This window comes from Lepidochelys kempii, chromosome 2, assembly GCF_965140265.1.
Source record: "Lepidochelys kempii isolate rLepKem1 chromosome 2, rLepKem1.hap2, whole genome shotgun sequence".
Taxonomy (NCBI): Eukaryota; Metazoa; Chordata; order Testudines; family Cheloniidae; genus Lepidochelys; species Lepidochelys kempii.
In genome coordinates, this window is record NC_133257.1 from 177,980,268 (window position 1) to 178,006,405 (window position 26,138).

General features: G+C 40.7%; 1 protein-coding gene across 6 annotated transcripts in view; it reads right to left on the bottom strand.

The window, feature by feature from the left end:
* SUGCT (succinyl-CoA:glutarate-CoA transferase) overlaps positions 1–26,138 on the bottom strand; it is a 492,934-nt gene that overhangs the window by 123,943 nt on the left and 342,853 nt on the right. The window contains exons 13-14 of one of the 6 annotated variants that reach the window (XR_012157441.1): positions 7,308–7,413; positions 6,588–7,233 (exon numbers count right to left, since the gene is read on the bottom strand). The exons of 4 other annotated variants lie outside the window; for them this stretch is intronic. Coding sequence is in view for 1 of the 2 variants with exons in the window: in XM_073332842.1 (XP_073188943.1) it covers positions 7,402–7,413 (12 nt within the window). In the remaining variant the exon portion in view is untranslated. Of the gene's footprint in view, positions 1–6,586; positions 7,414–26,138 lie in introns of those variants that run through there. One more of the 6 variants, XM_073332842.1, reaches the window with a different exon arrangement.

Sequence of the window (26,138 nt, forward strand, 5' to 3'; positions counted from 1 at the left end):
ACCTGGTACCGTATGCTGCAGCATGTCTCCTCAGCAACAAAGACTACAGCGAGCACATCATCATACCTGTCCTCTGCTCCCTACACTGAGCTTCCCATAGAATTTTGAATCAGGTATAAGGTCTTGGTCCTTTTCTTCAAGGCACTCAATGATCTGGGCCTAGGGTATCTAAAAGGCCACCTAAAGGTCCAGGATGAAGACCATGGTCAACAACTTTGATCCTCTGGCACAATGGAACTCTCAACACAAGAGTAAAGCTCATCTGTGCAGGAGACAGGACTTCTTGGAAACTGGTCCAAGACTGGGGAATGCACTCCCCCAGGAACTCAGGGTCATCAAATCTTACCACTTTCTGCTCCAAGTGCAGATTCATTTCTTTGATATTGTCCTTTTTAACATGAATACATAGCACTACATTTATAAAATCCCCCAAACCTAAACCCTATCAAAACACTCCACTGCACATGGTTCTCCCCCTAAGGAGAGGAGGAGAGAACAAAGAATAAGTGACAGATGTTAGTCACATTGCTTACAGCACTGTAAGAAGGTGCTCAGATACTGTGGTAATGAGTGTGGAATAAGAGCCTACATAAAACAGAACAGAACACAAGGGGTAGCAGTTCTAGTTTCCCCATACTACAATGTGTCCTGTCTCACTTATGATAAATGAATCAAAATGCACTTTTTAAAAAAAATCTGCATTCCAGCTCTAGCTCAGGAAGATCCCAGAGATATTTCCTAGAAGGGAAGCATTGTGTGTTTGTCAGGTGGGTTTGGATCTCATGACCTGCACACCTGTGAACTCTTAACTTATTCTGCACAATCTCTTGCAAATGTTTATTTTTAGTTATTTGCAACTGTATCTTTATATCACCACCTAAAATCAAGAGTCAGGTAGCACATTAGTTTGTTCTTGTTTACAAAAAAATAGTAATGAAGGTGGCCCATACATAAATAAATATATGAGCTCCACAGTGTAAACTGCTAAATGATCAATTTGAAAATTTGCTGGCAAAGTCCAGAAAGCCTGGGATATCCTATATGGAATTTAGAGAGAGACAATGATACATGCAAAGCTTCATTAATGAATGTTAAAACTATTTTAGTAGAGTGGAATCAAAAGAGACATCCTTTAAGATCTTATAGCAACATTACACTACCCAAACATTAAATGTACACATGTTAATAGGGCTGATGTATTACATACAATATATTTGGACAGAGTTGTAAGCTAACATCATTTCTGGTGGACGTTTCCTTCTATCAGATCGCACTGGAAAGAGTTATGCACAAATCCCACCAGTATTATTAATATTAGGGGGGAGTTGGCAGGAGGGGTTTAAATATTCAATGTGTGTGTCTGTTGGGAGATCTTACACCACTACGGAATGTTTCAGGTGAACTTCCCAAATGCTTAAACTTAGCCCTCTTCTGCAGTATGCAAATATATCCTGCTCTGCTGGGTTGGATAGATGCCCTTCTTTGCTCACACTGTGGAGCCCGTATCTAACTAAAACTCTGATAATGGAAAAGGTGACTGCTACGAATAAAGGCCACATACTGGATTTTTACAACATCTGGAGACCCCTCCTGAGAACAATACCTGACAGAGGAGGCTATAGCGCAGAGTCTGGGCTACATGAACTTGTGTGGGAATTTGTGAAATGCTGGATAATATATTTTACAGAAACAGATGTAAGGATACTGACTGATTTAATTTGTCAGAGCTGTGCAAGTCCTTCAGGGGGTCTAGAAGCAGGTACGGGATGGGTTTATGTGAGGTTGTTTGTTTGCAGTTCTTTGCAAGGAATGAAATTATTTTAATTAGACACACTCTCTTGATCAACTACCATGCACCTCAGTTAGAGACAGAAAGAGTAAATACTCAGGATATATGGACTAAGAATACAGGGAGGTGAGACAGTACTTCAGTTGTTTTATCAAGAAGACTGAAATTCATGACCAATAAGAACATGTACAGCTATGAGTGCAGAGATTAGGGTAATAAAAACTCATGCTTCACCCCATGCCTCCCAACGGAAGGTATTGCACAACCAGCACATATATACACGCACAGGCATTCTTTTGTGATGGAAGGGAAGGGTGACCAGGAGAAAAAGGGGAGTGAAGAGGAAGTTTAAGCTGTTGCTGACATTAGCTGAAGGGAGGGAGAGTGAAAATGATTTGGGGAATAATTTACTTTGGAATAGGAACAAGGCTTGCAATATTAGGCTAAATGTACAGGATGTGTGAGAGAGGCTGCCCAGAGGACTGGACCATACACCACAGCAATGTACATGCACCTCAGAGGTTTTATTTAGCCCAGTGCAATGAGTGCCCAACCCTATACTCCACTGATGAAGAACGCCAGTGAATACATGCACCTGTGGTGTGAGTATAGCAGCAGAGCTCTGTGTAGCTCAAAAGCTTGTCTCTTTCACCAACAGAAGTTGTTCCAATGAAAGATAATACTTCACTCACCCCGTCTCGCTAATATCCTGGGACCAACATGGCTGCAACACTGCAAATAGCAACAGTAAAGGCAGAGTTACACTGTCCTTCCACCTGAAGGCCCAGCCAGGATCCTTTCCTAAAGCATTCCCAAATGTGACCTGTGCAGGCGTGAAGATAAGTACATAAAAGCTTAATAAAAAAAAATATTGTGTGGAAGTAGCAACAGCTGCTTACCACAGATGCTTCAGATAATAAAGTGAGTTAGCATGACAATAGATCAAATTAAAGTGATGTGATGTGTAATATATAAAATTAAAGTGATGGGAACCAACTAGAAAATTAAGCTCTCTCTCCCACTTACAAGTAAATGACTTTCCTGGCACAGATGAATACAATGGTTGATCACTTATATAAGAGTTAGAGATGGGCTGTGACATGGTGGTCACATCCCATAAAAAATACAGTGTTTTATACACCTTCCAATTTGCACCTTCTCAATTGTGACTCTCAAACTACAGTAATACTTTTCTTTTTCTTCTTTAAATAATTCTCACCCTGTTTAGGACTACACGACTGCTATCGTATAAAGACCTATATAATAAAACCTCTGCATTAACAAACAAATTAAAAAGTATATTGGAATTGGAAAAGGTTCAGAAAAGGGCAACAAAAATTATTAGGGGTATGGAACAGCTTTCGTATGAGGAGAGATTAGTAAAACTGGACTTTTCAGCTTGGAAAAGAGACGACTAAGGGGGGCTATGATATAGGTCTATAAAATGATGACTGGTGTGGAGAAAATAAATAAGGAAGCACTATTTACTCCTTCTCATAACACAAGAACTAGGGATCACCAAATGAAATTAATAGGCAGCAGGTTTAAAACAAACAAAAGGAAGTATTTCTTCACACAATGCGCAGTCAACCTGTGGAACTCTTTGCCACAGGATGTTGTGAAGGCCAAGACTGTAACAGGGTTCAAAAAAGAACTAGACAAGTTCATGGAGGATACGTCCATCAATAGTTATTAGCCAGGATGGGCAGGGATGGTGTCCTAGCCTCTGTTTGCCAGAAGCTGGGAATGGGTGACAGGGGATGGATCACTTAATGCTTACCTGTTCTGTTCATTCCCTCTGAAGCACCTGGCATTGACCACTGTCAAAAGACAGGATATTGGGCTAAATGGACCTTTGATCTGACCCAGTATGCTCATTCTTACATTTAAATTACACATAAGAGCAGACAGCAAACCAACCTCTCCAGATATATAAAAATTTCAACAGTGGAAAAACCTATAACAAACAAGGAAAGGGGAAATTCAGTTCAAATAAGCACAGAAAAATTGGAATCCTCATCTGAGCTATCCAAACTTATGGAAGCCACAAGACCCAGCCACAGAAACGTCCTATTTACCCCTACATAATACTGAGGCTTGGGGCTGACAAAGCATTTGTTTACTTTTGTATCTTGGTAACATAGAACTCTACCCATCTTTGGCCCCCATCTATCCATATTGTCTCCAATCTCCACAATCCAAGTGGCTATAAACAATGTTTTCTGTCCAAAACATTATTCTTTAGAATGCTAACAGATTAATAAGAGATGAATGGATGCAGCTCAGCACCTTGTCTGATCAAATGTCACCTTTTGTGGTGTTTGGCAGTTCTCTTTTCCTTAAGGACACAAGAGGCGACTGTCTTGATCAGACAAGAGGCACCCATGTGCGCATGTTGGCACATAAACACAGACACTCGCAATTTTCAGTTATATAAGTTAGCCAAAAACTGGTTTATTTCCTTCTGGGAGAATGTGTAACTCAAGCCTTTCTGTGTTTGTGATGTTACATTTGGCTGAACACCATTAATTTGAATGATTGTACATGTTACATGTTGGGTGATTAAACATTTTCATGTCAAAGAGGGTGTCTCGTTAATGCTGTGTGGAGGGCTTCTTTCTTCCTGCTGAAACTTGATCTTGACTAACCCTTCAAATGAGTAAGGCGCACTTCGTATATGAACGTCTGGGCAAAGTGAGGATGTCTCATGTCTCACAGACTGCATCCAGTGAGTTATTAGCCTATTTATGGCTCAAGTGTGATTTCCCATCTGGTATTTATGGGAAAACGTGTTTTTGAAGAACTAACAGCATTCTTAGGTCAGAATGTAACTGCACAAGATTACCATTGCCCTCCAAAAGGTAACACAGTTATACAAATACTTGAGGAACTTAAAAAGGTGTGACTTAACTAAAAATGGGAGGTTTTAACGCAACACTGCAGTTATTCACATAGGGCCTGATACGGAGCCCATGGTATTCTGTGGCCCTATTGTTTTCATATCACTAAGTGATAAGGGGGAGCAAGCCTGCCACACAGCAAAGACTATGGTCGGGGTAGCGGACCACTGTGTTTCATGTCACAGTTGAATAGATAAGTCAAGAAGATGGAATGGAGCCAATGGTTTATGGGTCTGATCCAAAGCCCGTTGAACTCAATGAAAAGAGAACTAAAAGGGGATCATTAGAGCTGACCACATAACAACAATTCCGAATTTATGTTTGTTCTGCATAGGAACAAAACAAAATCTTTTTGAATGCTTTTGTGAAAATGAAATTGTGTTCAAATGTCCATTTTTGGATCAAAACCTGAGCTTTTTCATTCAGTTTGGTGTTTGCCTGTATGTCTCTGTTGCCTGGTGGTTAGGACACTGGCTGGGGCAGACCCGAGAGCAAGTTCCTGCTTTGCCTGATTCAGAGCAATGTTTTTCATCCCAGATCACTATGAACCTGGCAGAGTAGACACTAGAACCTGGGTCACTCATATCCCTAGCCACCAGACTGTACAGTATAAGAGACATTCCTCCCCCACCTCCAAATGAAAACGTACTCAAAAGCAGTACATTCTGATAAGACAATAAAATATTCCAACACACTGTTATCTCCAACAGAAATAATTCTGCATGATGCGCCCTCTAAATATGAAAGGATGCTCAGAAATGATGTGTTGCTGACAGCAAGTTATCCTATAGCTGGAATTTACCCTAGCATTTTCTGCAGTAGTGAAGTCAGAACTGGGAGCAGAGTTATTCAAAACTGTGGGCAAAATTGTTACTAAACTCAAAACCAGTATTGGAGGCCTCAGTGCTAAATGGAATGCTACAATGCAAAATAGGGTATCCTAATTTCGGTGCCCCAATTTCAAAGTGGTGTATAATGTGGACTAGACAAGAAGAATGGTATAATATTTGGTTGAACTTCTCTAAAGAAGGTTCTAAACATGTTCTACATATGCAAAGAACTAACTAGTCTACACCTGCAACAGGATTCTTGCAGGAACCATATTACATAGAAAAAAATTATCACTCGTTTGCGATTCACTAAGCCACCCGGTTGATTCCCCTGAACCATTCTAAGTATCTTGAACAAAATTTACTGGCTGGCAGAGTCCCTTGCATCAAGACTGGCAGTGTTGATTTTGTATATGCTACACCACTGATACTGTAATTGTCTGAACTACTGAATTAATGAAAAAATAGAAGTTTGAAAATAAAAATCTTATATGCAAGAGATACTCTTGGCAAAACAATGAGGGCTCACATGAACAGCAGGGGTGAATGCTGATAGCCTGTTCTAATAAAATGATTTATAATACATATAAAAAGAGCACTGCATCAATAAAAAATAAGTTAGCTAAATAAGCAAAAGTCCCATGAAAACTGTGATGTGCACAGACAGACAATTTTATAATCCTGTGTAGAACTAACTATTGTGAAGTCTACTTTTGGCATGTTCTGAAAATCTTTATTGAGCTCTATGCTCAACTGTACCATAGGCAAATGTCTCAAACGTTTTCCTGAATGGAATCTTTAATTTTTCAGTTGTACCTATATATGTATGTGCAAGAAACCAGAATGGAAAAAAGAGAGACAGTGTTATAAAACAACAATCATAAAGACAGCCAAAGGGGAGTTATTCCACTGAGTTAATCAGCCAGGCTTTCATGCCAAGCTACACATGTTTCTGGTCTCTCCCAGTCACTCAACAGCAAGGGATCAAATATTATGGTTCTTTTTCATAGCTATCCCAAACAAGCAAAAGCATAAATCCAAATAAAAAAGGTAAAATAAAATTTAAAAATTGGAACTCTCAGGTTGTATGGTGACCATATGCATCAATTCTCAAAAACACAAAGCAAAATATTCATTTCCTTTTTCTGTTGGAATACTTTCGATTTCTGACATGAGGAACTGTTCCCAGTAAGTGGTAATTTACAGTGACTTTTTATTGCTTAATGTGGAAAATCCAGAGGGGTAAAATATGGGAGTGTAAAGATATTATTCCCAATAATTTGTACAGTTAATCCTAAAAATTTGAAAGGTCTGTTTTTTGGGGGGTTTTTTTACAATTAAACAAAGAATGCCATATGGAGTGTTGGGTGCAACATCACCACCACCACAGCTAATATATGAGAAAAAATAACCTCCTGCCTCATGGATGAGCCTTAGTAATTACGGCTTTCAGAGAACAGAAACAGTGTCTTTGTGATGGCACAAGGGAATGGGATGTTTTGTCACAGAAGGATTAAATCTTTATTAAAAACCAAAAGGCTGGGCCAATAAGATTTTTTTAAGAAAGCTTTTCCACTGAGATTCCCAAGCAACATCTTTTCCTTTCTTCCCTCAGACTTTGCGTAGAAGCGAAACTTTTCTTCTGCATGACAGCAGAGTTCTTGGAAAAACCATATAATTCTTCTTTCACTGGGAAATCTGTGTTTCCATCTGACTAGAGACATAAAGCAGATATAAGGAATTAAGTATTCATCCAACTACCCCAATCTTCCCTCCCCTCAGACTGACCTAAGTTTTTTGGGTACACCATTTGCCATTCAGTGCACATCTGAGGCTTCAGCTCCAACAACGAAGCCTATGCTAGATGTAGCTGGATTTTCAATCATTCGGTATGCTGAAAATGAATAAAAACAAGAAAAAAATTCTGTATGGAATGATGGAATATGTATTAAGGTAGTTCATGGCCTTCACCAAATGTCCCACTTACAATGAGTTTTAAAGAAAACTTGAATTTGGGTCTCAGCACCATGGAATAAAAACAGCTTATTTTTTCCCCTCCCGGTTGCCAAATATGAATAAAGCAGATATTATGTAAAAATCATATTTCAGCTCTACTGCTCTTCATGCTGACCCTTTAATGAATCTCTCTTTCAAAGAATATTTGTCCCAAATACTACATCACATATATCTGGTTTGTTTAGTAGTTTTGTTCTAAAACACTAACCTCAGGTTTGTTTGGTTTTCTTCTTTACATAATTATAACACTGATTTCACCCCAAATAATCCAGTTTAGTTTTTAATTTACTTAAATCAGACAATTTATCTCTCACATGTAAAAGACTGATCATATTTTATTTGGTGAAACGATCCATTTCATCTGGATCAGAAATCCCAGCAGAGGAGTGAGTGCATCTGTTGAAAAGAAATCATCTTCCTTCTATACTAGAAATCATTTATATTATCTGTCTGCACTGCCAATCTAAAGGTCTAAAATGATCACATGCTGCTTGCACCAGGTCTGCATAATGAGGACATTTTTTCATAATTAGGAAAGTTATCATTTAAGGTCAGTAAGCAGCTAATGAAAGGGGAGCTTTTTATTCCCTTTGCAAACTGTATGCCAGCACTGTGAACAAAAATAGATTACTTTTGTTACTTGATTTATTTCTCAAAAGGAGAGGACAGATGTCAAATATGCAAAGCATGTCGGTAAAGGGCTAGTTTCAGGCCCCATCAATTTTTCAACGAATACAGCGAAGGATTTTGGGGGCTTCCCTCCCTTCCCCCCTTTTTTTCCTATTTCTGAGCAGGCAAATGGTGTATTCCTCTGAGTAAGAGGCCCAACCCCAGTTGTCACATTGTCTACTTAACCCTGTAGCCCTATTTATTTTTAAAGAACTGATTCAAAGAAAACTTTTTTTGGTTTTGCTATGTTCTGATGTCATTTTACAGCTTTGTTTTATTGTTGTACTGCATTGGCTGACATCTTGTGCATGGTGCCAGCAGTCTAATTAAGAAGCAATCTTTTTTCACTTTCTTCTTTATAAAGAAAGAGCATTCAGAGCTTTTGGCCTCTTCCAGAAACCCACTACACTACAACAGTCCTTGCATTTTATACCTCTGATACATGAGAAAATACTTGCAACTGTATTGACCCTTCCAACAAACAAAAGGAGTGCAAAAGGTCTTATGTAACATTAGCAGCAATAGGAAGAGCAGTACTTTTTAGTGGGCCAAAAATTTATAATACACAATTCTTTTAGACAGAACATGTCCCTTTCTCATGTGATGACAAGACTTGTCAGAATTAGATACCATTTGACAATGTAAATTAGCAATTTTTAGAACAAGTCAAAAAACTAGATCTACTCACACTGCCAACTAGCTACCTATGTGGAGGAATAACTTCGTATTTCTTTTACTTCTGCTTTATTGAAGTTGAAGGTAGACTACAGTCTAGTGCATGAAAGACCTTTACAATTATTGCAAATGAGAGGCACTTAGGTTCTAAAAAGACACTGGCTGATTGCCAACATCTTGCTACTTGCCAATAACAGACATGGGACTCTAGTACTGTCACCACACCATATGATAATCCAGTTTAATGCCTGTGCTTAGCCCTATTCTAGGTGTGTGTCACTCCAGGAAGTATGAACTTCCAAGGTAAGGTCAGAAAGTGACCTGAGTTTGTCATTACTCTCACTGGTAACTATAATGTTTTACTTATACAGGATTATTTGCACTAAGCATGCTATATTTTATGTATTCTATGAAAGATCAACATGTCTTGACCATTAATGATTAAGTACATTACTGTGCATCTCATAAAAAACCAAAAAGCGTCCACCATCTTTAAAAGCCTCTTAGAAGGACACGTTTGGGATCTGGGTGTATAAGAATTTCTTCATGTGTACCATGGTAGACAGTTTGAAGATGAAAAAATTGAGGAACTGCACTCTCTTTTGGGGGTGAAGAAAATGCTACATTCCCCTTATCAACTGTTTCCATGAAAGTAGGATAGCATGCTTTAATGGGTCTCTGAAAATCAACGAGGAGCATGTTTCCTAAGAGAGCCATCTCAGCCAGTTTTAATTTGAGACAATACTAACAACATACAGTGGAAAGTCCCAAAGCCCATTTGCCTCCTATTGTCCTGCATCAACTACAGTTTCATACATTTAAATTACAAAATAATCCAAAATATTTTACTTCTTTGGGGGCAAGGACCATCTTTTTGTTTGGTGTTTGTACAGAGCCTAGCACAATAAATAAATAATTACTACTACCACTACCACTACTACAGGATCACTGGGACAGATTTCTGCTCTGTCAAGAAGTTGATTAGATCTAGCTACAATACAACCTCATAATACACATATACACTTCTAAAAGGGGTCTCTATACAGCCCTGATGGTGACCAGTGAGGTCTTATATCAATTTAGAGACTACCATAAAAAAGAGGACCCTCCACCATGACTGCCAATCTAGTGGAGAACCACAAATGATAGAAGACCTAGTTCCTCTCTGTCCCAAAATCCACAAGACACTAGAACTTTCTAAGATAGCCAGACTATATCAAAGCTGGCCCCAGTGGATCTCCTTCCCCCTCTCTCCTCCAATATTATTAGGTAACCTAATCCCATTGTCTAAATCCAGAACTGGTGTTCATGGGTAAAACTCTATTGAAGTCACTGGTGTTGCACCCGCTTACATGAAGTCTGAATTTTTTCAGGTCAGCCACATCGAAGTAATAGATAATTTTCCATGAAGTCCTGGAGTGAAATCCTGGTTCCACTGAAATCAATGACACAACTCCCACTGACTTCAATAAAGCCAGGACTTCACCCTGGTATCCAGAATTTGCTGCACTTTCAATGAATAGTAGTGGGAGTGCTGAACCTATTATCTAATGTCTCCCACTCATGAGGCTCTAGAGGGCAGCAGCTTGTAGGCAACTACATCCCCACTGAATGAGTGTACTGTTCTGTTACAGAACATCCCAGATGGCAGGATGAATCAAACAGCAGAATGAACACCACACGGACCGAGAGAACTATCCTATTATATTTCAGTCTGAAGGACTATTGTAATCTTAGTTTACAACAAGCAAGAATATTTCCTTTTCTCCTTATGTTATTAATGCTGGACAGTAATAATGTTAAATGTTCAAACAGGCATGTTTTGCACAATCATACTTGCTTAGACAGGAATTGTCTAGAGTCTTGCATAAGTATATAGGAAAAAGAACAGGTTGGTCACTGTAGGCTGAAAAGGGGCAGGACAGTTGTGAACACAGTGTTGATTCCGTTTCATTTCTTGAATGCTGCAGTCCAGTCAGTGAGTGTCTGTATATAGCCTTACTATTGTCCGTAAATGCTGATTATCCTTATCTGAGGGCTGCTTCATGAGGAGTATGTGCTGCAACTTCCATCAATCAAAGGAAACAGTCAAGAGAGAGTCTGCACTTCAGCAACTATAGTGACTCTTAATCTGTTCCATACCAGGATCTGCCTCCTCCTTTCTCACTGGGATCTAGCCAGCTCATGTGGCAATATGGGAAAGGCAAAGTGACTGTGTACTGGAAGGGTCATAACCCTCAGCCGAGGAGAGGCTACTGCACTCAGAAAGGTCAAACTGCCACTGTTTTACAAAACCAGGACAATGCATTAAATAAAGTACATTTAAAAGTATCAAAATATTTTCATTATGCTAAAGGCATTTTCACTCAGTTAATGGGGAATTAGGTGGCACAATTAGGCTAACGTACTACTTCTCCATGGGCAGAGACCTGGGCTCAAGTCTGAACTCAGGAAAGAAGCAAAAACAAATGTTACGGTTTCATTCTATCCCTAGTAGATATGTATCTGTATCACAAAGCCCTCACGTAGCTTGATACTATTTCATACCACTGTCAGCTTGTGCTCATAGATTTGACCCATGAGTTGCACAGAATAGGTGTTATAGAGGTTCACTGGTAGAGTTGCATGGGAAATTTGGCACAGAGACTGCCAACTCCATAACTGGCTCTGCTCAGCACTATCGTCAGCCCTTGTTTGTCATGAATGTGACATACCCCGTTTGGCCTTTTTAAAAATTTTTATTTTTTTTTTAAAGAGGGCAGTATTTTATAACCACCTATATTTTGTATTTATTAGGTGGCATTCTAACCTTTGTACCTGCACACAATCATGGAAATATAGCTTTGGAAGGGATCTCAAGAGGTCATCTACTCCAGATCCCCAGACCAAAAAAGCATTTGCCATTCAAGCCTCCATCTGATTTTTGCAAATGGCCCCTATTGTTTGGGGTTTTTTTTGTAATAACAGGAAGAACTGAAACCTCATATCCAAACACCTCCAAAACTCTGGAGTGTCTGAAACCAGGATCTAGATATAAATTTTGCAGCTTAAAGCCATTTCCAATTAACAAATTTTATGAATCACTGACAGTTTCTGCTCCGAAAAAACAGCCTATTACCTTTTGATGGTAGCACATGCCCTCAATATTTCAAGGTAAAGGTATTGGACAATATTTTAAACCTTTTTCCTATCTATGTTTTGTGAGTGCAATATCTTCTCTAAACATTTGGTCTGCATATGGAGCGACCTGAGAGTTAATACTGGCTAAAGTGCATCAGACAGGCCTTTAAGTAACACACACAGATGAAGGAGCCAAGGCAAGGACATAAGAAAACTTAAAAACCCTCCTTTTCTTTCTCCATATTCCTCTGGACAATCTGCAATTTCTGCCTATGTTAAGTTAATATTTAATTTAAGGTACACTGAATATTTTGCAGTTATTACATAAATAGAACTACTCCTGAACAATACTCTAAAAACCTTCTTACCTCCCCAGTCTAATCAGGTAAATGCAGCTAATTAATGCCAAGCCTTTCAAAAGTAACTAGTGTTTCAGGGTTCCTTCATTTTAAAAGGGCCTTATTTTCAGAGAATAGGTACTCAGCATTCACAGCAGTCAAGTTTCAGTTGAGGTACCAAGTGCTTACTATTAGTTCATTATCATTCATCATGCTTTATATTACATCATACACTCCTCATACATACTGCAATTTCCTATCCTTCTCTTCCATGTGGACTGTGATTTTTTAAAAACTTGGTAATCCCCAAGAGTTGTGTATGTATTCTGCATGAAGTAGCTAAAATTCAGGGCTGAAGGGGTTAGGAATGGAGCCAAGGTTGTTAGGGTTAGATTTTATCTATGGCATATGTGAAAAGAGGGCATTTATTAATTGCACACATATTTCCCCCTGAAAAAAGTACCCAAAACACCTGAGAACCAGCTAATAACAATGCACAAAGCTTCTGTAAGTGGCCTACATTTTTAATGAATAATTTTTTGGAGACTGCAGTGGCCAGATGATTGTCTTGCTCTGGGGAACAGGGCTGGATTACCCCGACCTTTGCTAACTTCCTAGCCATCTATGAATCCAATTCACAACTGCATTTCTTGTTTTTCAAAACTCTCCAAGAATTCACTCCACCCTATCTCTCTGACCTCATATTCACCTACTTCCCCACTCACTCACTCAGCTTCTCCAGTCTTGGCCTCCTCTCTATCTTCTCCCTATGGCCTTTCACAGTTGGGTATCTCTCTTTTGCTCCATCCATCTGGAATGCTCCCCTGAACCACTGAGTCACTTCCTCTTTAAATCTCACCTTAAAGCCTTCCTTTTCTCTTCAACTCATGACTGAAACATTTTGTGATTCTGTGCATTTAGGACATGATATAAATAACATTAATTGTATAACTGTCCATCAAGATTTGTAGTAAAGTACAACATACAAATATGGGATGTAAAAAGTCACAGGCAACTTTTGCAATCACATATCACATGATAAATGTGAGACTTAATCTTAAATAGTATCATAAATGCATATAGAGCATAGAAACTCACTGTCAAAGCTAAGTAGTTTTCTCTACCTTAGAAGATACTATGAAGACCACAAAAATTAGGGTTGGTTATTTTTTTTGGAGCGGGGAGGGGGATACAGAAAGATGCTTTTAAATTCAAAAAGGAGCTCTCAACACACACACACATATGTATATAAAGACTACCTTAGATTCAGTGGAATCTGCATTTAAAAACTTTATTGTATGTTTTGGTGGGGGGTGGGATTTTTTAAATTTGTAGTTAGCTGTCAAAGAACAAAATGCCATTTGTGTTTGGAAAGAATGTGTTACTTACAGAGAGTGACTCCTTAAGAAAGAAGCTTTCATCACAGGATATATTCTGTGGAAACATACAGCTTACCTTGTAGCCTGAGCTCGATTACTGCAACTTGATTCCTGTCTTGACACTCAGCTTTCAGCAAAAATTGCCTATTACTACCCGGCAAGCAAAAAACAACACCCAAGCCCTTCAAAAGAAATTTGCAACTATTTTTAATTCACATTGATTTAAAGAATTATAGGACAAAAGCCGAGAAGTATTATTTTCCAGTCACACCACATCATGCAAATACTTACTTTAAATGATGGATCGATGTTATCATGCATTTGGGGACTTTTTACAGATCACACATAACAATACCTAAACATTTAAAAAGCAACAATCATCATGGTATCAAGGTGTGATGTGTCAGTTTCTAATAACTGTCCCTTGAATACAGAAGATCAACTAGAGAAAATTCCCATCCGCATAAATATCAGCATTTTCTACTGGGAGGCATTGTTGACATAAATTATCTGAATTTCCATTTAACCTGGATACATGGAATTGCACTGAGTGCAGTTGCTGGAGTAAATTATGTAATTCTCATTTTAAGCCACCTGGTTTCCTGAATCTGAGAGCAATGAGCAGTGAGCAAAGTTTATGGGTCAAACCTTGGTCTCTCTTGTACTCTTGCAAAAGTTATTGAGCCAAATTCTCTCCTGCCAAGATCTGGTTGGAGCTGGAGAGATGGGGCTAGAATCTGGAAGCCAGATTCTGCGAGCTCACCTACACCAGGTTGAGAAATGTATCAGAGGGGTAGCCATGTTAATCTGTATTCACAAAAACAATGAGGAGTCTGGTGGCACCTTAAAGATTTATTTGGGCATAAGCTTTCGTGGGTAAAAAACCCACTTCTTCAGATGCATGATGCAATTGCATCTGAAGAAGTGGGTTTTTTACCCACGAAAGCTTATGCCCAAATAAATCTGTTAGTCTTTAAGGTTAACAAATGGTGGAGCACAGCTACATTCCACCCTGACACACACCCTTCCTGCCTCCAAAATGAGACTGGGGATTGGCAGGTACTGGCAGATTCTGGCTGCTTTGAATTGCATGAGCACTGCAAAGGAGACAGTTTTGGGGGAAGAGAATCTGGTCATACTGGAGTCAGTTGTGTCTGCATGGATGGGTTTACTTGAGGCCAGCGGGTGGCCCTCACCGTATAGCGCAGGGGCAGGCAACCTATGGCACGCGTGCCAAAGGCAGCAAGCAAGCTGATTTTCAGCGGCACTCACACTGCCCGGGTCCTGGCCACCGGGATGGGGGGCGCTGCATTTTAATTTAATTTTAAATGAAGCTTCTTAAACATTTTAAAAACCTTATTTACTTTACATACAACAATAGTTTAGTTATATATTAAAGACCTCTAGAAAGAGACCTTCTAAAAACGTTAAAATGTATTACTGGCACGCGAAGCCTTAAATTAGAGTGAATAAATGAAGACTCGGCACACCACTTCTGAAAGGTTGCCGACCCCTGGATAGCGAGAACATACACAAGAATGGATGTTTTTTGTAGTTTGTCCTGAGTAATTGTAAAAGCCACACACAATGTAGTTACTATTTGTACTATGTCATTGCACTATCATGAACTTATAGCTTCCATTCTGAGAACTATATGAAGCACCCTTTCCTCCCTTGCCTTTAAAAACAAGGTATTTATACCCTGTTAATAAACATCTGACATAGCCATTCTCCTTTTTTCTGTTCTTAAAACATTGTAACCCCAATCTATCGTTTCCCTAAAGCCATAAACACACCTCCAGGTTGTTGTTTAACAAAACAAAACGACTGGTGGAATCACAAGAAAAGTAAATGATTTCAACCTTTTTATTCACTTTACAAAATTTCCCCAACACGAACCTGAGACGGTGCAGGTGCATACAAAATACTTCTGTTCCGACAAGAGCAGTGTATCTTCATAACCAGTGCTTCACCTAATGATGTGTGAACTAAATGCTAACTGGAATAAAATGAACAAGATATAACAAAGTCCCAGATGAGCGGCATGTGTAGAAGAGGGACTAAGCCATGCGAGAATAAAGAAGTCACAAGGCTGGCGGTCCATGGGAAATCACCATTCCCATTTTTCCTTCAACTTCTAGTGTTACAGGAGCAGGGTTTGCACATAAGCGGAATTTCCCGTTCACAGAGATGCATTAGGGGGTGTGCATCTTAGGAAGGGCAATGGGCGGTCACCACACTGACTATTGTGACTACAGGCATTCTGCCTACAGAGAACACATATAGGCAGAATGCCTCCAGGAGCATTGAGATGTACATGCAAGAGCAGCAACTGTCAGACCCTTTTAAAGGGTACAGCTTGCCCGCCCCACAGAACCAGGCCACCAGCCTTTAGGGTGTCTAGTGCCACTGAAGGCCCCCCCACTCCCCTATCCATTCAAGCTGGAGGAACAAACACTTGTGTAACTCCTCCAGCTTCAAAAATGGGGCAGAACTTGGCCCAGGAAATAAAAAGTACAGGATTCACAAGGGACTGGGCCCTGTATCTTCTCATCCCCTTTGGGCACCAGAATACAATCCTTAGCACTTATAAAGCATGGCTCCATACAGCTTGATCAGCTAACTAGCCCACACAGCACCCTTTGGGATTGCTACAATAGTTACTATTATTATCCCCATTTTACAGACAAGGAACTGATACAGAGAAGCAAGTGACTTGGACAAGACTACACCATAACAACGGCAGAGCTGGGACTAGAATTTAGGAAGTTTGGTTCCCAGACTTGTTTACACAGAGTACAGTAGCTACTTGGAAAAGTTGAATTATCCAGTGCAGTGTATCCAAAATTATGCAGATAGGGCCAGAACAAGCCTCACATTTGTAGCTTCATCAAATCTTAATGCCACGAAACCTGATTGTGTTGATTTTCTTTTGAAAAATATTTTTAAAAGCCACTTTATATTATAGAGTAGAATTGTCTGTTTCTGTCAATTATGTTTAAAAAAAAAGAAGCTAATCCAAATCCTTTTATGTAACAGTCACTTTGTGGATAGCTCTAGTCTATCTTAGAATATGCCATGCATTTACAGGGCACAGAAACCACAAAGATAAGAATGCCCATACTATGTCAGACTAAAGGTCTACCTAGCCCAATATCCTGTCTTCTGACAATGGCCAGTGCCAAGTGCTTCAGAGGGAATGAACAGTACAGGTAATCATGGAGTGATCCATCTCTTATCACCCATTCCCAGCTTCTGGCAAATAGCGGCTAGGGACACTATCCCTGCCTATTCTGGCTAATAGTCATTGATGGACCTATCCTCCATGAATTCATCTAGTTCTCTTTAGAACCCCGTTATATTTTTGACCTTCACAACATTCTCCGGCAAAGAGTTCCATGGGTTGACTGTTCTTTGTGTGAAGAAATACTTCTGAGATTTAAAGTTCCCAGGTATCTTTTTCCCCATGGCTTCAAGCTCCCTGTTTGAAGCTTCTGTAGCTGTCTCTGGATATTAAGTCTGTATCTTTACTCACTTCATGCTTCACCCAGCAAAGTAAAGTATCCCACTTACGGCATTCTGTATGAGTGACACCTGATGGTGCCAAGAATACATGCAAGAAACACGAAGAAATAGACCTCAGCCTATTATAGGCCACATAGGTGGTGGTACATTTTAATTTATATGCCCTTTCCTCTTACCCAGCTTGATGCTGACTCTCTAACCTGGTGGTTCATTTTCAGACAAAAACTGTTTGTGAAGTTCATTATTTTACTTATTGTGCAAGAAATAATTTAGATTTGCAATTAAAACGTTGAATGCATCCCAGGACTTGTGAAGTTGGTAACAACATTTCACTCTTGAGAAGCTGGGTTGTGACCTTTTAAGGGAACTTCAGCCAGAACTTTTACATCAAGTTAACACTACTGGGCAAAAAAACCCGAAGTAATTATTTTTGCAATAGCCATACAGTAATGTTTTCTCACTGAGTCACCCTAAAAACCTAAATTAATTTTCTGCATACTTGTTACTCTATGCCTTTGACTCTTAACTTTTTAAATCCATCTAAAAAATAACCAAAATCCTGGCAGACATGATACATTAACTCTTTGTTTTGCAAGATCCTCCACAACTTGCTTCAGAAATAAAAGTTTCTTGTTAAAGCTGAGATAAGGTGCAGTGGAAAGGGTGTGGGGAAGGGGGGAAGGGAGATGACATTTAAAAATGCTTTTTAAAACACCAGATGTTGCAGAACCAACAGAGTGGAACAATGTATTTGATTTATCAAAAGAAAATGGTTGTTTGTCTACATTTTTAAAAACTCATGGGATATTTTTAAGGCACTTAGTTGTGGTCTTTCTGTGTGTGAAGAACATAGCAAACGCCCTTATAGATTTGATATTTAAATGACATGCACGACAAGGGAATCGCTTGATGTGGTTCAGCATTTGCTCTTGTTACACTCTGTTCTGTCTATAAACATTCCAGCTGTGTGAATAATATAAAAACTATGTACAAGCCTTTTGCCATTCTTAGTGAATCTCTCTGGTGCATTTTTCAGTTCTATAAACTTGCCATGGACATATCACAAAGCAACAGTGAAAATGTACTATTGTATAGTTCCAATGGCAGATGTGGGCAGCTGATGAGAAGATTCTGCTTCCTAACCATACTAGCTTGTGCCTAGAATTTCAGCTTAAGAGAATTTAGCTGGAGGCCTGACAGTTATTTAAACTTTACCTCTCAGAGGTCTGAGGAGAATCATTTCTCATATTTTTGTCAATGGGAGAAAACCTCTTTCTCCACATATGCACGTGCATACACAGCCGTTCCCCCATATCAGTAAAGAAAATAATATATCCATTTAAAACCAATCCATTCTTGCAGGTTTTCAGAGCTGTGGCTGACATTTCATGGAAAACTAACAGATGTTTTGTTTGGAAACAATTCTGCTTACATATTATACCATTTCTATATTTCTGTAGGAGCATTCTGAAGTGGTTAGGAGACAAGAGTCAGGAATTCTGAGTTCTATGCCTGCTCTGACATTAACTCACTATGCACCCTTAAACATATATTTAATCTCTCTGTGCCTCAGTTTCCTCATCTGTAACTCATGGATAATAATAAATACTTAGCTATCCCAGGGGCATGTTGTGAATTTCAACTGTGAAATGTGACTATGCAAAAACTGCACCTTCTTACTCAACAGCTACTCATACATGAATTCATATGGACTAGGCACCACATGAGCCGTATTCTGAGGGTTTAATGGAGATGTAAGTGGTAGCATATGCTGTGCTTGTGTGGAGTAGTGAATTTCACCCCCTGAGGATATTGGCCACATGCGCTAACTTTAGTGGCAAAAATTAATTTTTCCTGATTTTGCTCCTATTAAGCGTACAGAACCAACATAGATAAGATAGTTAGATGAGGATTCCATTCCATCTTGTCCTCCTTCAACACATTTATTTATTATGTTTCAATCAGTCATCCCTATGCAACTACACTGGAACAAATGGGATTGCACGGCTATCAATGAGGACATAATCTGAAGGCAGTAGGAGACAATGAAATTTGAAGAAAATTGCATTGCAGCAGTGCAAATGAGGGTGTTAGCGGGACCTTTCTGACTAGTGACGGATCAGATGAAAAGAACCCAATTAGCTCTCAGAGCACAGGTTCAGTTATCAAGGAAACAACCCCACATACTTTTACTTCTAAAGTGAACACATTTGATTAGGAGTCGCTGAGGGAAGCAAACATGAAAGTTCCCAGTACCATTTTTACGATCACTTTTCAGAGTCCAACTGCACTTAACCATTTGTAAAATACTGGGAAATTCTGAGATCAAAGGGAATGCAGAAGGCATTATGATGCCCCTTCTTCGGTTTTTAGGCCATTTGCATGAAAACTATCTTAATTTCTTAAGAGATCATCTCCTGCCTATGCCCCCAAATGTTTGTGTTTGTAGCATAATCATTTCCATAGCAACTTATGAAAAATAAAAGGATTATGGAATAAGATGAGGATACAAGAAGGAGCTGGTGAAAGATTAAGAAACACAAGATGCTGGGGTTTTTTTAAACAAAAATCTCCTACCTTAATAATAACGAGGAAAAGAAAAGAAAGAGACACCATATGATGCATATACGAGTTGAATTTGTTTAAACTGAGGGGGCTGGTTTTCACTGGATGCCAGACTAGATAATGGATGCATTGGCCTGTGCTGGAGCTGCTCATGTGGCTATGCTCATGGATGCACTGTGCCACGTGGAACTTCCTCACCTGCAGAGGGAACAATCCTGCTGCACCATCCCCTTAAAAGGGTGCCCCATGGTCCCCCTTTGTACCCAGCCATTTCCACAGGCGGGTGTGGAGGGAAGTAGGGACACTATCTTCTCCTGTCACTTGTGGGGTGGCTCATGCCCTCGTGGATACCAGGAGTGAACTCCTGAGTGCTGAGACTGTAACTGCTTGGCCTCAGGTAAGCAGGTGGCTTTGGGTGCCACTCCCTGGCATACTCATACAGGTCTGATCAAGTTCTGATATTAAGGCTTTGATTCTCTGCTAAGAAAGAGCAGGGCATAGATGGTCTGTCATGGCATAGATGGTCTGTCATGCCCTCTTAATTCCAAGTCTCACTTATGCCCTGTTCCCCACATTCCACCTCCTTCCCCTCACACCAGGGCTTCCCCCACCATGCTCCAGCTCTTCAGCAGCTCTGCTGCTGGCAGCCTACTGAATCACAGAGGATAGAGTAGCTCGGTCAGGGGTCTCAAACTCAAATGACCAGTACATTGGCCCGAGGGCCACATCACTGACCCCCGCCCCCTGTTGCCCCGGCCCCACCACCACTCCACCCCTTCCATGAGGCCCTGCCCCTGTCCCACCTCTTCCCACCCCTTCCCTGTCCCCATTCCAATCCCTTCCCCAAAAACCATCCCAACTCCACCCCCTCCCTGCCCCCAGGGGGTGCAGGAGGTGTGCAGGGTGCGGCAGGGGGCTCAGGGCAGGAGATTGCAGTGCAGGAGGGGTGCAGCAGGGGGTCAGGGTGCAGCAGGGGGCTCAGGGCAGGGGGTCCGGGTGCAGGAGGAGTGTGGGGTGCAGCAGGGGGCTCAGGGTGCAGGAGAGGTGTGGGGTGCAGCAGGGGGTCGGGGTGCAGGGTGCGGCAGGGGGCTCAGGGCAGGGGGTTGCGGTGCAGGAAGGGTGCGGGGTGCGGCAGAGGGTTTGGCTGCAGGAGGGGTTCGGGGGGCGGGCTCTGGCCTGGCGCGCATCGCAACTCCCATTGGCTGGGACCACCCCCCGCAACTCCCATTGGCTGGGAAAGGGGAACCGCGGCGAATGGGAGCTTCGGGGGAGGTACCTGAAGGCACAGCCAGGGCAACACACAGACCCCTGTGCCCCCCCTCACCAGGTCCCAGCCGCTTCTGGAGCAGTGCGGGGGCAGGACAGGCAGACGGGGAGCATGCCCTGCCCCCGGTGCACACCTGGCCGGGCCGGAGCCACTCTAGGTAAATGCTGGGGGGCTGCGGGAAGCTGGTGGGCTGCAGAAAATAACCCACGTGTTTGAGACCCCTGAGCTAGGTCCTACGCTGCTTGCTTCTTTATCCAGGTGTAGGACACCAGAGAGAGCAGGAGAGGAGTGCCTACCAAAGCATGGCTTCTCGCCCACAAGCAGCCAGCCAGCCTAGCCCAGGAAAGGCTAAAAAAGAGGAGAAGCTGAGAATCAACCACCAGTTAATGGTCCCTGATCTGGCAACTGTCCCCTATATCTGCTGGATATAGCTAGAGCGCACCACACTCCAGCCATTTCTCTTTCTTCTCCCCAATACACTCCTTTGTGCCAGGGGCTGCAGGGAGTGGAACACAGGAGCTGGCAATGCCTGCTGGGGACACCTCCCCTCTCTCCCTCTCCATCCCCCACCACACACAGTGGGAATCCAGGACTGAGGACTTTTGCATGGCTCCATTCCATTCCCCGTTGCACTACCTGAGTGACACAAAGGAGCGTAAAGAGCAGAGAGACTGTGGCTCCCCTGATATTTTTGTTATCAAATGTTTGGCCCTCAGGATGAAGGGGTTGGACATCACTGAGTTAGATTAATGTTTGTTCTCTGAACCAAATCCTGTTCCAACTGAAGTCAATGGGAGTTTTGTTGTTAACTTTGGTGGGATCAGAATTTGCCTGCTAAGCACAAACATGTCAGGAATAACTGTATCACCCAATCTCTTATGTAATATTTAGCTATAGCTAGTACATGCCACAGATGACTTCTACAGTTCACGCTGGCAAATGCTGCCTGCTGGAAGGTGAATAACAAGAACCTTAATGCTGTGGGGTAGATAAGTCAGCTCAATGTCGTCACAGCAGTGCCTTTCTCAGCCACATTGGAGACAGAGAATTGGAAAAAGTCTCAGAAATTCTGCACTTTTGGGTTAGTGGAAATTGATTGACAAGGCTACGGAGACACCATGTATGTTTTCCTGGAAGAAGGGCGTTGGCTGCGTCACGTAAGCAGAGCCCTTATTGGCTGATCCATAAAGGAGCATTAGAATCAGCTATAGAAAACACCAAACTTTGGGACAGATGCAAGTCATTGTGATGGTATGTACCATAAGTGGGGAGGAAAGGACACAAGAAGTGGGAGAGAAGAACAGAAAGTGAGAGCCCTGGAAATTGGGTTCCTTCTGTAGCAGCAAGGGGCTTAAAATAACCACATGCCAGGCAGAGTCTGCCTTAAGAACTTTGCCTACTGGCAGCTGACTCTCAGGGAGATGAAACCAAGAAAACAATTGAACAAACAGGGTATTAAAAATAAAAGGGCAGGACTGGGTTGGGAGGCAGAGATCTGGGGAAATGGAGCTTTTTGCTCTTGTTAGCCTACCAGCATGACAATGTTGGGTCAGGAAACACAATGATTGCAAGCAAAGAGCTACTGGTTCTTTGGGTTCACCAAACATGTAGTTTTACTTCTTGAAGCCATTTTCAAAGTGATAGGAAATGGGAACTAGGTTGTGAAAAGTTCACCAAGGTACTGCGCATACATTTGCGTATTGTCACCACTAATGAATGTTGCTTCCTGTAGCAATATGAATTTGGAAAGGCCCATTCTTCCATCATTGTGCAAAGAGATTTATACAGAAAGCTCCTGTTAGCATATGCCAATCTGAAGGGAAAACAACACGCTAAGACTCTCAGGCCTGGCCTACACCTAAAAATGTTGCCGGCATAGCTATGTCAGTTAAGAGTGTGAGAAAACAAATCACACCCTGAACTGACACAGCTATGCCAGCAAAAGTTCTAATGCAGATGCAGTTATATATATATAGTCATTTTGATGGTGTAGCTTATTCAGTTCAGGGAATTGATATAAGCTATACCGACAAAAGAACTCTTTTGCCAGTATAAGCTGCATCTCCACTAAGAGGGCTTGTGGTTATAGCTGTATTAGTAGAAAATGCCTAGGAAATGCCTTAAGACATTCCACCAACAATGTTAATTAAAATGGGAAAAAGTCATTGGCAGTTTTGCCATGGGCATTAGCAGGGCCCAGAATTTCACTCAATAAACCCCACTAACAGTACCAACACCCAGCTCAATGCAGGTAGTTTGTCCCAGTTTTCCAGAAATCCACATGTGCAATAGCACATGCAAAAATATCCCATATTTGCATGGATGCATTTGCCCCAACTGTGATCACAAAGATGCCAAATGTGCATGCATTTTTGTGGCCTCCGCTCTAAATATCAGGCCCTTAATATTTGTACAACCCTTTGAAATTCCAGTAAGCGCTATGTAGGTGCTGTGTATTATTATTATATTGATTTACTTGATACAAGCCTAGAAAGATACCCAATGTATGTCCACTACTTCACAAAAAGGTAGTTTGTTGACTGAACTTTCGTTTAGTGAAATGGTGGAATGACCGTGATAAAATGAGTTTTGTGCTGTGATGTGGGTGATTTTCAAATGATTTCTCTTCCTAAAAGATCATGGATGTAAATATTATGCTTTTGAAGGTACCATATTGTGAAAGCACTGTGAGCTGATGGTTTCAATTTATCCACTAAAGAAAATATGGCACTATATTTGGTTTCCCTAACTAGTCTGACTAACAGAGCTAAGGGCTCTTGGTTTCTAATTCCTATTGTAATGTGGACACCTGTTTATTCTGTACTGGACAGAGGCCATTTCACTTAAGCCAAACAGATTACAGCCGGTAACAACTTTTGCTTACTACTGACTCAGGATGCAATCTTTGTTTCATAGATGTCAATATGAGTTTCACTAGTGGCTTTAACAGGAGTATGTTTGGGCCCTAGGATTACGTTTGTACCAGTCACCTAGAAGCTAGTGGTTCCATATCCCATCACAAATTACCCTAAGCCTTACAGTTCTTGCAAAGAAGATTTTAAACACAGTTAAATAAAACACAGACCTCTTCAAATGATATCCTTTGATTAATCACAGGAAAGGTGAGCTATGGTTAAAAAGAACTGTGCCGGTATCCTTGGAAATTTTAACACGGTATGCTGGCAAACCAAACATCATTGAACTTGTTTAAAATAAATAAATAAATAAATAAAGCCCCTAACATCAAACAGTCCTGTGCATTTATCTTCAGAGCAGTGTATTACAGGTGACCTCTATAGATTGGAAATAGGATTACATTAACAAACCTTTCAGTTTAAAGTGGTGGATGATGCGAGATGAAAGGGTGCTCTCCCTAACGTCTTGCAGTGCTACTGGCTCAGGTTTAAAGAAAGTATGCAACCAGGTATTTGTGTCACATTCTAATCTGTGATACTGACATGGATGTGAAAAGCAAAAGCCTTTGAAAACGATACTTTCATATGATGAAAAAAATCTGGAGAGCTCTGTGCAAAAGGGTGTGAGAAATGTGAAGGGGAGTAAAGATAAGGAGATAAAGGAAACCTTTACAATGAGCACTGCTGCATACTTATGCCATCAACAGTAACTCATGTCTGTAACTGTGTGGATTCAAATCAGATAAATTGATATTGAAGTTTGAGGTTTAAATTAAATACCAGTGCTCAGTGCCTTCTTGTTCCTGTAAGGGTTTTAAGAATGTAGTTGTGTTCACTCCAGGAAAGGCATGGAGTTACATGACTGCACTGTGTTTGCTGAACTAAATGATTACTTATTTGCAGGTTTCGAAAAAAAATTAAATTAAAGTATGCTTAACCCTGATATTCCCTCATGACCTGGCCATTTACCCCACTGCGTTTGCTTACATAGCCTTGTGTGTTAATATCACAAAACTCAATGAATTGAATCTCTTGTATTCAGATTTGTTTTTTTCCATCACTGGGAAATGAAGGATGTGTAACCCTGCATCCATCTTCTGGTTTATATTATGCTTATCATTATTATATAGTGCTCATCACCATCCCATCAGAGTGCCTTCCACATAGGATCAATAGCAACTGCAAAGCCCCAAATGAACATCATGGAATCTCTGGCACATCTCCCTTCTCAGGGTCAAAAAACTGCTTGGGGTAGGATTGTTTTGTTTTGAGTGGAGGAGGTGGTAGGGGGTTGGGAACAGAGATGGGTGATATAAATCTATTCCTAGACTAATTCTGCCCTTGATTACACTCAGTTAATCCTAATGAAGTGACTTTGGATTGACTTCAGTTTGGATGTATGTTGTAAATGACAGGAGAATTTGGATCCACCATGTTTCAGAAACTGATCTAGCATCATTGAAGTAAGCAGAGAATTTTGCCATTGGTTCCATTGGGAGAAAGACTGAAGCCTAAATTATGCAACAAAATATCTAAAGAAACCAAAATCAAATCCAGAATATCACATTGTTATTTAACCTTCTGTGCCTACAATAATAGGCACCAAAATGCAATAATTATATGGTCATGGAAACCATACTGTGCTATCAGTCTAATGGAACTATTTAAAATAAAGAGTCTAACACAGAATTATCCAGCTACCCTCGTTACCCTCTCTGCACAATACCTCACAGCACAGAATGGGTTAAACAAACGTCCAGAATCAACATCAGCTCTTTGCTGTTTACCAATTATATGAAAACCAGTTCTTAACAGTATTATACAATACCATTCAATATTTTTAGAGGCTTTGTAATGTCCCACGCTTCAGGTTCTACAGTAACTTGGCAGAAAGCCAGTCTCTGGTTCTCTTTAAAAAGAGATGGGACCCTGTGTTGCCTGATGCTTCCTTAATTCTTCATAGTTTGAGTTTCCCTGGCAAAGATTTCAAATCTGACCACAACAGTTAAGGAAAAAAAGCTTACATTCTACTATAAAATATACAAATCAGGAAATATAGACAACTAACAAAAACAGTTTCAGTACTACTTGATGAGAGGATATTTTTCCCCTCCAACATTCCAGTAATGTAAAACCACTGTATAGAAAAT